Source organism: Perca fluviatilis, chromosome 10 (assembly GCF_010015445.1).
Source record: "Perca fluviatilis chromosome 10, GENO_Pfluv_1.0, whole genome shotgun sequence".
Lineage (NCBI taxonomy): Eukaryota > Metazoa > Chordata > Actinopteri > Perciformes > Percidae > Perca > Perca fluviatilis.
This window is the reverse complement of record NC_053121.1, coordinates 40212423-40228042: the sequence shown is the minus strand read 5'-3', so window position 1 is coordinate 40228042 and position 15620 is coordinate 40212423. Positions and strand designations below refer to the sequence as shown.

At 49.1% G+C, this 15620-nt stretch overlaps 2 protein-coding genes and 1 long non-coding RNA gene across 5 annotated transcripts in view; 1 reads left to right on the top strand and 2 right to left on the bottom strand.

Moving 5' to 3' along the window:
* Window positions 1–323: 323 nt before the first annotated feature.
* Window positions 324–7421, bottom strand: LOC120566269 (MRN complex interacting protein). 3 transcript variants are annotated; one of them, XM_039812593.1, is made up of 8 exons: window positions 7027–7421; window positions 6052–6111; window positions 5327–5433; window positions 5186–5231; window positions 4452–4636; window positions 1397–1457; window positions 1108–1226; window positions 324–978 (listed from the first exon to the last, which is right to left on the bottom strand). In XM_039812593.1, exons 1-8 carry the CDS (start codon window positions 7084–7086, stop codon window positions 531–533), a joined length of 1086 nt encoding a protein of 361 aa, XP_039668527.1. In that variant the 5' UTR covers window positions 7087–7421; the 3' UTR covers window positions 324–530. The 3 variants fall into 3 exon arrangements, with proteins under 3 accessions (XP_039668527.1, XP_039668526.1, XP_039668525.1); XM_039812592.1 differs by having other exon boundaries at window positions 324–1226; window positions 4485–4636; XM_039812591.1 differs by having other exon boundaries at window positions 324–1226; window positions 7027–7420.
* A 1444-nt stretch (window positions 7422–8865) lies between these two features.
* Window positions 8866–15620, bottom strand: part of LOC120566594 (TBC1 domain family member 9B) — a 45639-nt gene continuing 38884 nt past the window's right edge. The window contains exons 21-25 of the mRNA XM_039813112.1: window positions 14351–14419; window positions 13854–13907; window positions 13457–13501; window positions 12328–12425; window positions 8866–9683 (exon numbers count right to left, since the gene is read on the bottom strand). Of these exons, the coding sequence (XP_039669046.1) occupies window positions 9000–9683; window positions 12328–12425; window positions 13457–13501; window positions 13854–13907; window positions 14351–14419 (950 nt within the window). The 3' untranslated portion in view covers window positions 8866–8999. The remainder of the gene's footprint in view (window positions 9684–12327; window positions 12426–13456; window positions 13502–13853; window positions 13908–14350; window positions 14420–15620) is intronic.
* On the top strand, window positions 11323–11493 carry LOC120566859. The gene is made up of 3 exons (XR_005640477.1): window positions 11323–11358; window positions 11389–11414; window positions 11476–11493. It is a non-coding gene; the product is annotated as an uncharacterized LOC120566859 (long non-coding RNA).

Here is a 15620-nt window from a genome sequence, read left to right as displayed (position 1 = left end):
TTTTCGACATACTATACTTTCTTTGACTTTTTCAACATACTATACTATGACTTTTTTCGACATACTATACTACTACTTTTTTCACATACTATACTATGACTTTTTATGACTTTTTTCGACATATTTTTTTTATATACAATATGATTTTATTTTTTTTTTTTTTTTTTTTTTTTTTTTTTATTTTTTTTATTTTTTTTTTTTTTTTATTTATTTTTTATAATTTTTTTTTTATTTTATTTTTTTATATTTTTTTTTTTTTTTTTTTTATTTTAAATTTTTTTTTTTTTTTTAAAAATTATTTATATTTTTTTTTAAAAAATATAATTTTATTTTGAAAGCGTAGAGCACAAATATATACAATGTGTTTTATTTTTGAAATAACAATAGGAATACAAACTACACAGTACAGTACAAATACAGTATGTGTTTTTGTGTCAACAAACATGTACAATATATATTTTATTTTGATGTGATAGAACGGTAACGGTTGGTTGGTTAACTGATTGACAAAAAAATGAACAATCACTGATTCAGTTTATCTCAAAGTCGTCGAAGCTGAAATCCTCGCCGCTGTCAAACATGGAGGAAACAGGAAGTAGGGGGCGGGGCCGGGCCTGGGTGATGACATCATTACAGGGCAGCGAAGCAGCTCCGCCCACTGTCTGACTCCTCCCACTGACCAGAGGCTCCGCCCCCTCCGTCTGACTCTCAGAACTACTGAGGAAACAAGACCACCTGCAGGCTGGTCCAGAACTCATACTGGGAGGACTGGGCATGTTCAGACTGGGCCGGTTCAGACTGGGCCGGTTCAGACTGGGCCGGTTCAGACTGGGACTGTGCTGGTTCAGACTGGGCTGGTTCAGACTGGGACTGTGCTGGTTCAGACTGGGCTGCTTTAAGCTGGGACTGTGCTGGTTCAGACTGTGCTGGTTCAGACTGGGCCGGTTCAGACTGGGACTGTGCTGGTTCAGACTGGGCCGGTTCAGACTGGGACTGTGCTGGTTCAGACTGGGCTGGTTCAGACTGGGACTGTGCTGGTTCAGACTGGGACTGTGCTGGTTCAGACTGGGCCGGTTCAGACTGGGACTGTGCTGGTTCAGACTGGGCTGGTTTAGGCTGTGCCGGTTTAGACTGGGACAGGGCTGCTTTAGGCTGGGACTGTGCTGGTTCAGACTGGTACTGGGAGAACTGGTGGTCTTGGCTGAGGTTGTCCCAGACCAGTTTAACTGCAGAAAATACAATCAGAAGATTTATTTCATTTTCATCGTATATATTTCATGAAAGGTCGTAGTATAGTATGTCCAGGTACTACCTATGTTATGTGTTTCTGGACTTTTCTCAACATATTTTGGGTATTCCAGGTTGAGAGGGTGTCGTGGCGTACGGTAACGGTTACCTGTTCAGGTGTGTAGCTGCTCCGTCCTCCGTCTGTCTGTCTCTCTCTTCTCTTCCTCTTCCTGTCAGAACACATCACACACTCATTTAAAATCAGCTTCCTGGATTTATAATTTAACTTCAAAGACGCACAACTGTATTATCAGGAAACACTTAATTAACTTTCCCCGTTATGCAGATGACACCAAACTATCCCTCTCAACCAGACCAGAGGAAACAAGTCGGCTACAGACCTCCAGGCAGGAATCAAAGATAGAAATCCTGGATGATCTACAACGTTCTGATGTTAAACTCAGACCTCGCTACCTAAAGGCCTCGCTACCTACAGGCCTCGCTACCTACAGGCCTCGCTACCTACAGGCCTCGCTACCTACAGGCCTCGTTACCTACGGGCCTCTCTACCTACAGGCCTCGCTACCTACAGGCCTCGCTACCTACAGGCCTCGCTACCTACAGGCCTCGCTACCTACAGGCCTCGCTACCTACAGGCCTCGGCACTACAGGCCTCCTACACCACAGGCCTCGCTACCTACAGGCCTCGCACTACAAGGCCCTCGCTACCTAAAGGCCCTGCCACGCCTACAGGGCCACTGCACAGGCCTCGGCACACCACAGGCCTCGCTACCTACAGGCCTCGCTACCTAAAGGCCCACCTACAGGCCTCGCACCTACAGGCCTCGGCTACCTACAGGCCTCTAGCCTAAAGGCCTCGCTACCTAAAGGCCTCGCCCTAAAGACCTCGCTACCTACAGGCCCCTCGCTACCTAAAGACCTCACACCTACAGACCTGCACCTACAGGCCTCGCTACCTACAGGCCTCGTTTCCTACAGGCCTCGTTACCTACAGGCCCTCGTTACCTAAAGACCTCGGTTCCACGGACCCTCAGTACCCACGGACCTCGCACCCACGGGCCCTGGCCACCCACGGGCTCGCTACCTAAAGGCCCTCGGCTACCCAAAGGCCCGCTACCTACAGACCTCGTTACCTACAGACCTTCGCACCTACAGGCCTCGCCACCTAAAGGCCTCGCTACTCCAAAGGCCTTCTACCTACAGGCCTCGCTACCTACAGGCCTCGCTACCTACAGGCCTCGCTACCTACAGGCCCTCGTTACCTACAGACCTCGCTACCTACAGGCCTCGTACCACAGGCCTCGCTACCCTACAGGCCCCTGCTACCTACAGGCCCCGTACCACAGGCCTCAAGCTACCTAAAGGACTTGCTACCTACAGGACTCGCTACCTACAGGCTCCTGCTACCTACAGGCCTCGGCCACCTAAAGGCCTCGTACCTAAAGACCTCGCTACCTACAGGACTCGCTACCTACAGGACTCGCTACCTACAGGCCTCGCTACCTACAGGCGCCTCAAGCACTCCCAGGCCTCAAGCTACCTAAAGGCCTCGTTACCTAAAGGCCTCGTACCCACAGGCCTCAGTACCTACAGGCCTCGTTACCCAGGCCTCGTTACCTAAAGACCTTGTTACCTACGGACCTCGTTACCTGGACCTCGCTACCCCACGGACCTCGCTACCACGGACCTCGCTTCCCACGGACCTCGGACCTCGCTACTTCCACGGACCTCGCTACCCACGGGCCCTCGCACTCCACGGACCTACCCACGGACCTCGGCCTACCCCACGACCCCGGGCTACCCACGGGGCCTTCACTCACGGGCCTCGCTACCCACTGGCCCTCGTTACCTACGGGCTCACCACTGGCCTTTCTACCTACAGGCTCCCCTACCCACAGGCCTTCACCTACAGCGGCCTCGCTACCTACAGGCCCTCGCTACCTACAGGCCTCGCTACTACAGGCCTTCGTACCTACAGGCCTCGCTACCTACAGGCCTTCGCACCTACACAGGCCTCGCTACCTACAGGCCTCGTTACCTACAGGCCTCGTTACCTACAGGCCTCGTTACCTACAGGCCTCGTTACCTACAGGCCTCGCTACCTACAGACCTCGCTACCTACAGGCCTCGCTACCTACAGACCTCGCTACCTACAGACCTCGCTACCTACAGGCCTCGCTACCTACAGGCCTCGTTACCTACAGGCCTCGTTACCTACAGACCTCGTTACCTACAGACCTCGCTACCTACAGGCCTCGCTACCTACAGGCCTCGCTACCTACAGGCCTCGTTACCTACAGACCTCGTTACCTACAGGCCTCGTTACCTACAGACCTCGTTACCTACAGACCTACCAAGTAGGAATCGTTTCTCGATGCCCAACCCTACTCGCTACCGTCATCGTCCTGTGATCACGAAATATGCTTCCCATTGAAATGCATTGCTTTAAAATTCGTAATCACCACACGAAAAAAACTCCATTATCGTGTCCTGTCCATGACTCAACAGGTTCAGTAACGTGACCCTATCACTCCCTGCCTACTCTGGATGGTATTGCCCTGGCCTCCAGCACTACTGTCAGAAATCTAAGAGTTATTTTTGATCAGGATATATCCTTCAACGCCCTCTTAAAACAAACCTTTAGAACAGCCTTCTTTCATCTTCGTAACATTTCCAAAATTAGGAATATCCTGTCTCAAAACGATGCTGAAAAACTAGTCCATGCATTTGTTACTTTCAGGCTGGACTATTGTAATTCCCTACTGTCAGGTTGCTCAAATAAAATCCAGGATTGACTTTAAAGTCCTTCTCCTGACCTACAAAGCTCTAAATGGTCAAGCATATCTAGAAGAGCTCCTAATACCTTATTGTCCCACTAGAGCACTGCGCTCCCAGAATGCAGAGCTACTTGTGGTTCCTAGAGTCTCAAAGTAGGATGGGAGCTAGAGCCTTCAGCTATCAGGCTCCTCTCCTGTGGAACCAGCTCCCAGTCTGGGTTCAGGAGCCAGAGCCTTCAGCTATCAGGGCGTAGCATGACGTAGCATGACTATGCTACGTCATGCTACGTGCTGCTACGTGCTGCTACGTCCTGCTACACATATACACACATATTATATATTATACATGAAACAGTTTACAACTGACGTACTGATGGTTTCAGACTGAACACCTCACCGAACATGTTGATGGGGGGAGGGGGTTACCTGTCAGCTGGGTTGTTGCTATGGAGATGCTGCCTGTCAGCTGGGTTGTTGCTATGGAGATGCTGCCTGTCAGCTGGGTTGTTGCCATGGAGATGCTGCCTGTCCATCAAAACGTTCTCCTCGTCCTCTGGCTCCGCCTCCTCAGGGGGGGGCAGGTATTTACTCCAGCGGCTCCCGGGACTCTCCTGACCCCCCAGAGAGGAGAAGCTGACTGAGTCAGTACATCTGGACCCCCCCACAATGAGTCTACTGTCTGTACATCTGGCCCCCCCTACTGGTGGCTGACTGCAGTACAGGTCAGGGGGGGGGGGCTTGGTCATAAGCTCCGCCCCCTCCATGTTAGTGGATGAGACACGCGCCAAACTGTGTGTTGTCACCTGATAACTAACCCTGTAAACTACAGCAGCAGAAAGCTGTCTGTGTCTGTGTGTCTGTGTGTGTGTCTGTGTCTGTTTATGTGTGTCTGTGTGTGTGTGTGTCTGTTTATGTGTGTGTGTGTGTGTGTGTGTGTTTATGTGTGTGTGTGTGTGTCTGTTTATGTGTGTGTGTGTGTGTGTGTGTGTTTATGTGTGTGTGTGTGTGTGTGTGTGTGTGTGTGTGTCTGTGTGTGTGTGTGTGTCTGTTTATGTGTTGTGTGTGTGTGTGTGTGTGTGTGTGTGTGTCTGTGTGTGTGTGTGTGTGTTGGTTTATGTGTGTGTGTTTATGTGTGTGTGTGTGTGTCTGTGTGTGTTTACCTGCTCGTGTTCTTCTTCTTCTTCTTCTTCTTCAACTTCCTGTTTCCTGTGTTTACAGTAAATCAGTGACAGGTGAGATGATATTTATGATATTTGGAGTGAAAGCGCTGCAGTGCATTGTGGGACAGCCAAGCTGGTTACCATAGCGACCAGGTGTGGTGCTCCAGCTTCTCCATCACGGCTCCTCTCATGGCGTTGAGTTTCTGGACATGACGTCTGCAGTCGGCCCCGGAGCCCCGCCCAAACTCCTGTCAACCAATCAGAACGCAGCACACAGCGGGACGTCTGATCAGTAAAGGAGATAGGGAGTAGGAGAGAGAGAGTAGGAGTGAGAGTAGGAGATAGGGAGTAAGAGGTAGGGAGTAGGAGGTAGGGAGTAGGAGGTAGGGAGTAGGAGGTAGGGAGTAGGAGGTAGGGAGTAGGAGGTAGGTAGAAGGAGGTAGAGAGTAGGCGGTATAGAGAAGGAGGTAGAGAGTAGGAGGTAGAGAGTAGGAAATAGGGAGGTGGGTTAGAGAGTAGGAGGGTAGAGTGGGAAATAGGGAGTGGGAGGTAGAGAGTGGGAGGTAGGGAGTGGGAAATAGGAGTTAGGAGGTAGAGAGTAGGAGGTAGGGGAGTGGGAAGTAGAGTGGGAGGTGAGAGAGTGGGAGGGTAGGGAGTAGGGTATAGGAGTAGGAGGTAGAGTGGGAGGTAGGGAGTAGAGTGTATAAGTAGGAGGTGAGAGAGTGGGAGTGAGAGGTAGGAGGTAAGGGAGTAGGAGGAGGAGTAAGGGAGTAGGAGGTAGGGAGTAGGAGGTAGGGAGTAAGAGGTAGGGAGTAGGAGGTAGGGAGTAGGAGGTAGGGAGTAAGAGGTAGGAGTTGTGTTCTGACCTTCTTCAGCGACTGTTTCTCTCCGCACAGTTTACAGCTCCACCTGTTCACTTTCTTCACCTGACAGACACAGCACAGGGCTAACTACAGACACAGCACAGGGCTAACTACAGACACAGCACAGGGTTAACTACAGACACAGGGTTAACTACAGACACAGGGCTAACTACAGACACAGCACAGGGTTAACTACAGACACAGGGTTAACTACAGACACAGAGTTAACTAAAGACAGTGTTAGCCTGTAGCTTCAGTGTTAGTAGCTTCAGTGTTAGTAGCTTCAGTGTTAGTAGCTTCAGTGTTAGTAGCTTCAGTGTTAGTAGCTTCAGTGTTAGTAGCTTCAGTGTTAGTATCTTCAGTGTTAGCCTGTAGCGTGTTAGTAGCTTAGTGACGATACCAGTATCGGTATCGGCACTGCCTAAACGCTGGTATCGGTATCGGGAATACTGGGTTTATGCACCGTCCGATACCGGTAGCTAAAGAAAATCTACGTTAAAGTAGTTTATTTATGTTCTTTTCATTATAACTTTAAAAAGTTCTGGGGCATTCCTTGTTTCGTTTGTTCATGTTTCACAAAGCGTTTAACCGAGCCAGACCGACAACAAAGAACGAAATCATATCACATCCATACAGGATAGTAGTATACAGATGTTAAACTAATAAATATGACCTGGTATGGTCGGTACTGGTATCCGTACATAGTAATCGTATCGGAAAAAGTGGTATCGGCATCTAGTAGCTTCAGTGTTAGCCTGTAGCTTCAGTGTTAGTAGCTTCAGTGTTAGTAGCTTCAGTGTTAGCCTGTAGCTTCAGTGTTAGTAGCTTCAGTGTTAGCCTGTAGCTTCAGTGTTAGTAGCTCCAGTGTTAGCCTGTAGCTTCAGTGTTAGTAGCTCCAGTGTTAGCCTGTAGCTTCAGTGTTAGTAGCTCCAGTGTTAGCCTGTAGCTTTCCTGTGTGTGTGTGTGTGTGTGTGTTACCTGGTGAACCTGGAAGCTCTGACAGCTGAAACACCTGACGACGTGAAACTCCTGAACCATGACGCCGAACAGACGGACTCGGTTCTGATCTGATCCTCCGGTTGAATTTCCCCGCGTCTGACTCTCTCTAAGGATACGTCACAGCGGCCGTGTGTGTTGTCTCCGAGCAGAGCCGAGCCGAGCCGAGCCGAGCCGAGCCGAGCTCCTCCGATCAGCCGGCGGACAGCAGCAACGCTTCTATCAAAGACTCTCTTTCTCTTTACTGTTATCTGTTTACATCGATCATCGATCAGTTCAGTAGGCGACAAGCTATGGCTACGTGTGATTCTACCTTATATACTGACCACAGATATATGATAGACTGACTATGGATTCTATTAGCCTCTATTCTTCTTCTTCTCTGGGGTTCATTGGCGGTTTGCAAACAACGATTTGGTGCATTCCCGCCCCCTGGTGGCGCGTGAGTACAATACAATAACACGTCATGTCCTTAAACAAATGTCCTTCTGGATAATAAAGTTAAACTTTGAATAAATAAAGAGGTTTTATGATTGTTTGACTATATATAAATGTCCTTTAGTACGGGACGGTTATTAAAACTAAAGTTAATAATATATAGCTCATTAAGTCAACAAACACGAGAGCACAGAAGAAGAAAGTATTTATTAGACGACAGAATACAACAACAGATCGATAACCGGTGGATCTTAAAAAGCAGTCTGGTGAATAAAAACACTGAAACGTCCTCTGACATCATCGCTTCAACAGGAAGTAAACAGGAGTGATGTCTTCAGAAACAGGCAGCTCAAACAAAAAAAACAAGGCTTCAAAATAAAAGACCTCAGCTGTGAATAGACGAGGCTTCAAAATAAAAGCCTTCAGCTGTGAATAAACGAGGCTTCAAAATGAAAGCCTTCAGCTGTGAATAGACGAGGCTTCAAAATAAAAGCCTTCAGCTGTGAATAGACGAAGCTTCAAAATAAAAGCCTTCAGCTGTGAATAGACGAAGCTTCAAAATAAAAGCCTTCAGCTGTGAATAGACGAGGCTTCAAAATAAAAGCATTCAGCTGTGAATAGACGAAGCTTCAAAATAAAAGACAAGGCTTCAAAATAAAAGACAAGGCTTCAAAATAAAAGCCTTCAGCTGTGAATAGACGAGGCTTCAAAATAAAAGACAAGGCTTCAAAATAAAAGACAAGGCTTCAAAATAAAAGACAAGGCTTCAAAATAAAAGCCTTCAGCTGTGAATAGGAAACATGACATGATGATTTATTAATATACAGTTAATATTTCTCTTAATATATCGGCTCTGTACAGAAGGAAACGTAAAGGTTTTAACACTAGTTAGTTTTATTCTCTCAGGAAAACTTCTGACTGCGTCTGTTGACTTTCATCTTCAGAAATCAGTGAAAACTTTGAGAATATTTCTCTCATCTTCTCGTTGGTTTAAATCTTAAAACTGATCAGAAAGATCAAAGGACTTTAAATGCTTTGATTATACAGAAACTGTTCAGTTTAAGTTGGTTCTAAAAACAACTCTTAGATACTTGGTGGTGAGACAGGCAGACAGACAGGCAGACAGACAGGTGAGACAGACACACAGAGAGACAGACAGGCAGACTGGTGAGACAGACAACCAGACAGACAGACAGGCAGGCAGGCAGACAGACGGTGAGTGAGACAGACAGGCAGACAGATGGTGAGACAGAGAGACAGACAGATGGTGAGACAGACAGACAGACAGACAGGCAGACAGATGGTGAGACAGACAGACAGGCAGACAGACAGACAGATGGTGAGACAGACAGACAGACAGACAGGCAGACAGACAGATGGTGAGACAGACAGACAGACAGACAGGCAGACAGATGGTGAGACAGACAGACAGACAGGCAGACAGAGAGACAGACAGACGGTGAGACAGACAGGCAGACAGAGAGAGAGACACACAGAAAGACAGACAGTCATGTGACTCAGGTGGAATGCTGGGTGATTTCCTGTTCGGAGGCGGAGCTTATCTGCCGCTGCACCGCCCTCTTGGCGTGGCAGGCAGCCATCTTGTCGCGTATGTCCGTCTTTTTCTCGAAGTAGTCGACGAGCGGCGGCTCCGTGAGCAGCGAGGCCAGCACCTGCTCGAAGCTGATCGACCAATCGGCATCCAACACGCTGCCGGGCCTCTGCTGGCCGCCGCCCACCAGCACCGTGTCGTCAGCCATGTCCTCGCACGCCAGCGAGCCGGCGCTGACCACGGAGAAGGACGAGGTCGAGCCGTCGTCTCTCGCCTCCTCGTCTGACGCCGGCGCCGCCACGGGCTCCAGCTGGGCCTCGGCCAGGGCCCGGCACAGGGCGTCAGGGGGCGTGGCCTCAGGGCTGACAGGGGGCGTGGCCTCAGGGCTGACAGGGGGCGGAGCCACAAGGTCGACAAGGGGCGGGGACTGTGTGTCGGTGGGCGGAGCCTGATATGTGGTGGGCGGAGCCTGATGTGTTGTGGGCGGAGCCTCTGTCTTCCTGCCCCCCCCGTTGCTGAACTTCTTGCCCACCTCTCCAATGCGCAGCAGCAGGCTGGCCACGGTGGCGATGGCGTGGTACAGCTGCTGCTCCTCTCGCTCCTCACTGAACATGTTATACAGAGTCTTACACAGCTCGATGAACTGTTCCTGGGGAGGGAGACAGGTCAGAGAGACAGACAGGTCAGAGACAGGTTATACCAGTGGTTCTCAACCTATGTGACCTGCAGGTAACGCTAACTGGTCCCCATGTGACCTGCAGGTAACGTTAACTGGTCCCTATGTGACCTGCAGGTAACGCTAACTGGTCCCTATGTGACCTGCAGGTAAGGTTAACTGGTCCCTATGTGACCTGCAGGTAACGCTAACTGGTCCCTATGTGACCTGCAGGTAAGGTTAACTGGTCCCTATGTGACCTGCAGGTAACGTTAACTGGTCTCTATGTGACCTGCAGGTAATGTTAACTGGTCCCCATGTGACCAGCAGGTAACGTTAACTGGTCCCTATGTGACCTGCAGGTAACGCTAACTGGTCCCTATGTGACCTGCAGGTAAGGTTAACTGGTCCCTATGTGACCTGCAGGTAACGTTAACTGGTCCCCATGTGACCGGCAAGGCGATTTCCTATGTGACCTGCAGGTAACGTTAACTGGTCCCTATGTGACCTGCAGGTAATGTTAACTGGTCCCCATGTGACCTGCAGGTAACGTTAACTGGTCCCTATGTGACCTGCAGGTAACGCTAACTGGTCCCTATGTGACCTGCAGGTAAGGTTAACTGGTCCCTATGTGACCTGCAGGTAACGTTAACTGGTCCCCATGTGACCTGCAGGTAAGGTTAACTGGTCCCCATGTGACCTGCAGGTAACGTTAACTGGTCCCTATGTGACCGGCAGGTAACGTTAACTGGTCTCTATGTGACCGGCAGGTAACGTTAACTGGTCTCTATGTGACCGGCAGGTAACGTTAACTGGTCTCTATGTGACCTGCAGGTAACGTTAACTGGTCCCAATGTGACCTGCAGGTAACGTTAACTGGTCCCTATGTGACCTGCAGGTAACGTTAACTGGTCCCCATGTGACCGGAAGGTAACGTTAACTGGTCCCTATGTGACCGGCAGGTAACGTTAACTGGTCTCTATGTGACCTGCAGGTAACGTTAACTGGTCCCAATGTGACCTGCAGGTAACGCTAACTGGTCCCTATTTGACCTGCAGGTAATGTTAACTGGTCCCTATGTGACCTGCAGGTAACGTTAACTGGTCCCCATGTGACCTGCAGGTAACGTTAACTGGTCCCTATGTGACCTGCAGGTAAGTCCCATGTCTAGTTACTGTTGTCAGTAACTTTTGTTAGTTAACTGTCCTATGTCGTAACTGGCCCCATGTGCCGGAGGTAACGTTAACTGGTCCCCGCCTGTTATGTGCCATAAGTTAACTGTCTCTATGTGGAGTAACGTTAACTCCTATGTCTAACTGTCCTTGTATGAGGTAAGTTACTGGTCCCTATGTGACCTGCAGGTAGCGTTAACTGGTCCCTATGTGACCTGCAGGTAAGGTTAACTGGTCCCTATGTGACCTGCGGGTGCGTTAACTGGTCCCTATGTGACCTGCAGGTAAGGTTAACTGGTCCCTATGTGACCTGCGAATTGCGTTAACTGGTCCCTATGTGACCTGCAGGTAACGTTAACTGGTCCTATTTGACCTGCAGGTAACGTAACTGGTCCCTATTTGACCTGCAGGTATACTGTCCTATGTGACCGTATTAACTGGTCCCCATGTGACCTGCAGGTAACGTTAACTGGTCCCTATGTGACCTGCAGGTAACGGTTATTTGTCCCATGTGACCTGCAGGTAAGTTAACTGGTCCCTATGTGACCTGCAGGTAAGTCTCCTATTTATACTTAGTATATGTTTAAGTTAACTGGTCCCTATGTGACCTGCAGGTAACGTTAACTGGTCCCTATGTGACCTGCAGGTAACGTAACTGGTCCCCATGTGACCGGCAGGTATTGTGTTGTTTGTTAACTGGTCTCTATGTGCGGTAAGTTAACTGGTCCCTATGTGACCGTAAGTTAACTGCCGCAGGTAACGTTAACTGGTCCCTATGTGACCGCAGGTAACGTTAACTGGTCCCTATGTGACCGCAGGTAAGGTTAACTGGTCCCTATGTGACCGCAGACGTTAACTGGTCCCTATGTGACCTGCAGGTAAGCCTTGTGCCGGTAACTGGTCTCTATGTGACCGGCAGGTAACGTTAACTGGTCTCTATGTGACCGGCAGGTAACGTTAACTGGTCCCTATGTGACCGGCAGGTAACGTTAACTGGTCCCTATGTGACCGGTAATTTAACTGTCCCAATTAACTGGTCCCCACCAGGTAACCTCAACACCCCCGCACGGACAACTCAACACCCCCAAAGGGCACCTCAACACGCCCCAAAGGCACCTCAACCCCCCAAGGCCCCCAAGGACACCTCAACACCCCCCAAGGGCACCTCAACACCCCCCAAGGACACCTCAACACCCCCAAGGACAACTCAACACCCCCCAGGGCACCTCAACACCACCCCAAGGCACCTCACACCCCAGGGCCCCCAAGGGACACCTCAACACCCCCAAGGGCACCTCAACGCCCCAAGGCACCTCAACACCCCCCAAGGCCCCCAAAGGGCACCTCAACGCCCCCCAAGGGCACCTCAACACCCCCCAAGGGCACCTCAACGCACCCATCATCTTCTGAACGCCCCCCTGGGGAGACAGACAGGTTAGAGGGAGACAGGTCAGACAGACAGGTACCTGGTTCATCCTGGGCAGGTCTTTGATGGTCTCTGTCCTCTGCTCCTTCTCTTTGGCCCACATCCTCAGGTAGTACCTGTAGTCCTTCACCTGGACATCTACACACACACACACACACACGCGCACAGACACACACACAGACAGACACACACACAGACACACAGAGACACACACACACACACACACACACAGAGGTCAGAGGTCAAGTGGGGCGAGGCCACAAATACAAGAGTTTTAAAATGGAACATGAAATGGACAGGCAGCCGGTGGAGTGAAGCTAAAACAGGAAAATTAAATTGCAGATTTCTGCGCAAAATATGCGGGGCTTGCATGATGTCATGATCCCCGCATTTTCGTTGCAAAAAAGTCCCGTAATATATCTTAGCAAGGTCACAGGTCACAAGGTCACAAGTCAGAGGGTCACAGGTCAGAGGGTCACAGGTCAGAGGGTCACAGGTCACAAGTCAGAGGGTCACAAGTCAGAGGGTCACAGGTCAGAGGGTCACAGGTCAGAGGGTCACAGGTCACAAGGTCACAGGGTCACAGGTCAGAGGGTCACAGGTCAGAGGGTCACAGGTCACAAGTCAGAGGGTCACAAGTCAGAGGGTCACAGGTCAGAGGGTCACAGGTCAGAGGGTCACAGGTCACAAGGTCACAGGGTCACAAGTCAGAGGGTCACAAGTCAGAGGGTCACAGGTCAGAGGGTCACAGGTCACAAGTCAGAGGGTCACAGGTCAGAGGGTCACAGGTCAGAGGGTCACAGGTCTCAAGGTCACAGGGTCACAGGGTCAGAGGGTCACAGGTCAGAGGGTCACAGGTCAGAGGGTCACAGGTCAGAGGGTCACAGGTCACAGGTCAGAGGGTCACAGGTCACAAGGTCACAGGGTCACAGGTCAGAGGGTCACAGGTCACAGGTCAGAGGGTCACAGGTCAGAGGGTCACAGGGTCAGAGGGTCACAGGTCAGAGGGTCACAGGTCAGAGGGTCACAGGTCAGAGGGTCACAGGTCACAAGGTCACAGGTCAGAGGGTCACAGGGTCACAGGTCACAGGTCAGAGGGTCACAGGGTCACAGGTCAGAGGGTCACAAGTCAGAGGGTCAAACGTGTCAAACACAACAGGTACGTTTACCTTTCTTCTCCTCGCTGTCTGCACCTCCATCCTTCCCCTCCTCACCTGCACACACACACACACACACACACACACACACACACACACACACACACACACACACACACACACAGACACACACACACACACACACACACAGACACACACACACACACAGACACACAGACACACAGACACACACACACACACACACACACACACACACACACACACACACACACACACACAGGAGGTCATCATCACCATCACCACAGAGAGAGACTGTAACCATGACGACAGGGTTAATTATTCAGAGGAAAGAGAAACTGATTGCTAGTGAGAGAGATCTTCTGGCCCCGCCCACAGACCATGACATCACAGTCTGTGGGCGGAGCCAGAGGGGCAACATGTCACAAACCTGATGTCACTTCCTGCTGCCCCGAAATGTCCAGATCAGACAGGAAGGAGGCTTCTGGAGGGAAAGATCACACAGAAGAGGAAGAAGAGGAAGAAGAGGAAGAAGAGGAAGAAGAGGGAAGAGGAAGAAGGGGAAGAGGAAGAAGAGGAAGAGGGAAGAGGAAGGCGAGGAAGAAGAAGGGGAAGAGGAAGAAGAGGAAGAAGAGGAAGAAGGGGAAGAGGAAGACGAGGAAGTAGAAGGGGAAGAGGAAGAGGAAGAAGAGGAAGAAGGGGAAGAGGAAGACGAGGAAGAAGAAGGGGAAGAGGAAGAAGAGAGGGAGGAAACGTGTTATTTTGAGAGAAACTAGTTGCAAAATCATAGAATATTTAGAATATTTCGAGTGAAAAAAGTAGGAATATTTAGGACAGACACAGAGAGGAGTGTTACTGCAGTAGAGGTATAAATACTGCAGTAGAGGTATAAATACTGCAGTATTTAGAGTATTTCTGTGTGCTTACTGAGCGGTTCGTCTTCAGTGAAGAAGTGGGTCGCCTCCAGAGCTGACTCAGCCTCCTCTGCACACAGAGCTGTAACACACACACACACACACACACACACACAGACACACACACAAAGACACACACACACACACACACACACACCAAATATCAGATATATAATAGTATCAATAATAATTGACAATATGTCTCTTCAAGGAGCCCAGTCTGCTCTGATTGGCCAGCACCTGTATCTTTAAGGAGCCCAGTCTGCTCTGATTGGCCAGCGCCTGTCTCTTTAAGGAGCCCAGTCTGCTCTGATTGGCCAGCGCCTGTCTCTTTAAGGAGCCCAGTCTACTCTGATTGGCCAGCGCCTGTCTCTTTAAGAAGCCCAGTCTGCTCTGATTGGCCAGCACCTGTCTCTTTAAGGAGCCCAGTCTGCTCTGATTGGCCAGCGCCTGTCTCTTTAAGAAGCCCAGTCTGCTCTGATTGGCCAGCGCCTGTCTCTTTAAGGAGCCCAGTCTGCTCTGATTGGCCACAGAGTATATAGCAGGACACAAGCAGCCATGTTTCAGCAGGAAGGAGACGCTAATGGGAGCCAAGATGACATGTTTACTACCGTTAGCATGGAGCTACATGCCACACTGTTAACACTGCAGTGGTTCCTGCCTGGAGCAGAGGACCAATCAGAGCAGGCCGGCTGAGCCGAGAGCATTCAGAACTAACAGGGGCTTCTCTCAAATACCTTTATCTCGTTATTAATATATTTTAACACAGTTAACAAATACCTCTACCTCGTTATTAATATATTATAACAGTTAACAAATACCTCTACCTCATTATTAATATATATTATAACACAGTTAATAAATACCTTTACCTCATTATTAATATATTATAAACACAGTTAACAAATACCTTTACCTCGTTATTAATATATTATGAACACAGTCAATGAATACCTCTACCTCATTATTAATATATAACAGTTAAGAAATACCTTTACCTCATTATTAATATATATTATAACAGTTAATGAATACCTCTACCTCATTATTAATATATATTATAACAGTTAATAAATACCTCTACCTCATTATTAATATATATTATAACAGTTAATAAATACCTCTACCTCATTATTAATATATATTATAACAGTTAATAAATACCTCTACCTCTTTATTAATATACAACAGTTAATAAATACCTCTACCTCATTATTAATATATATTATAACAGTTAATAAATACCTCTACCTCATTGTCAATATATATTACAACAGTTAATG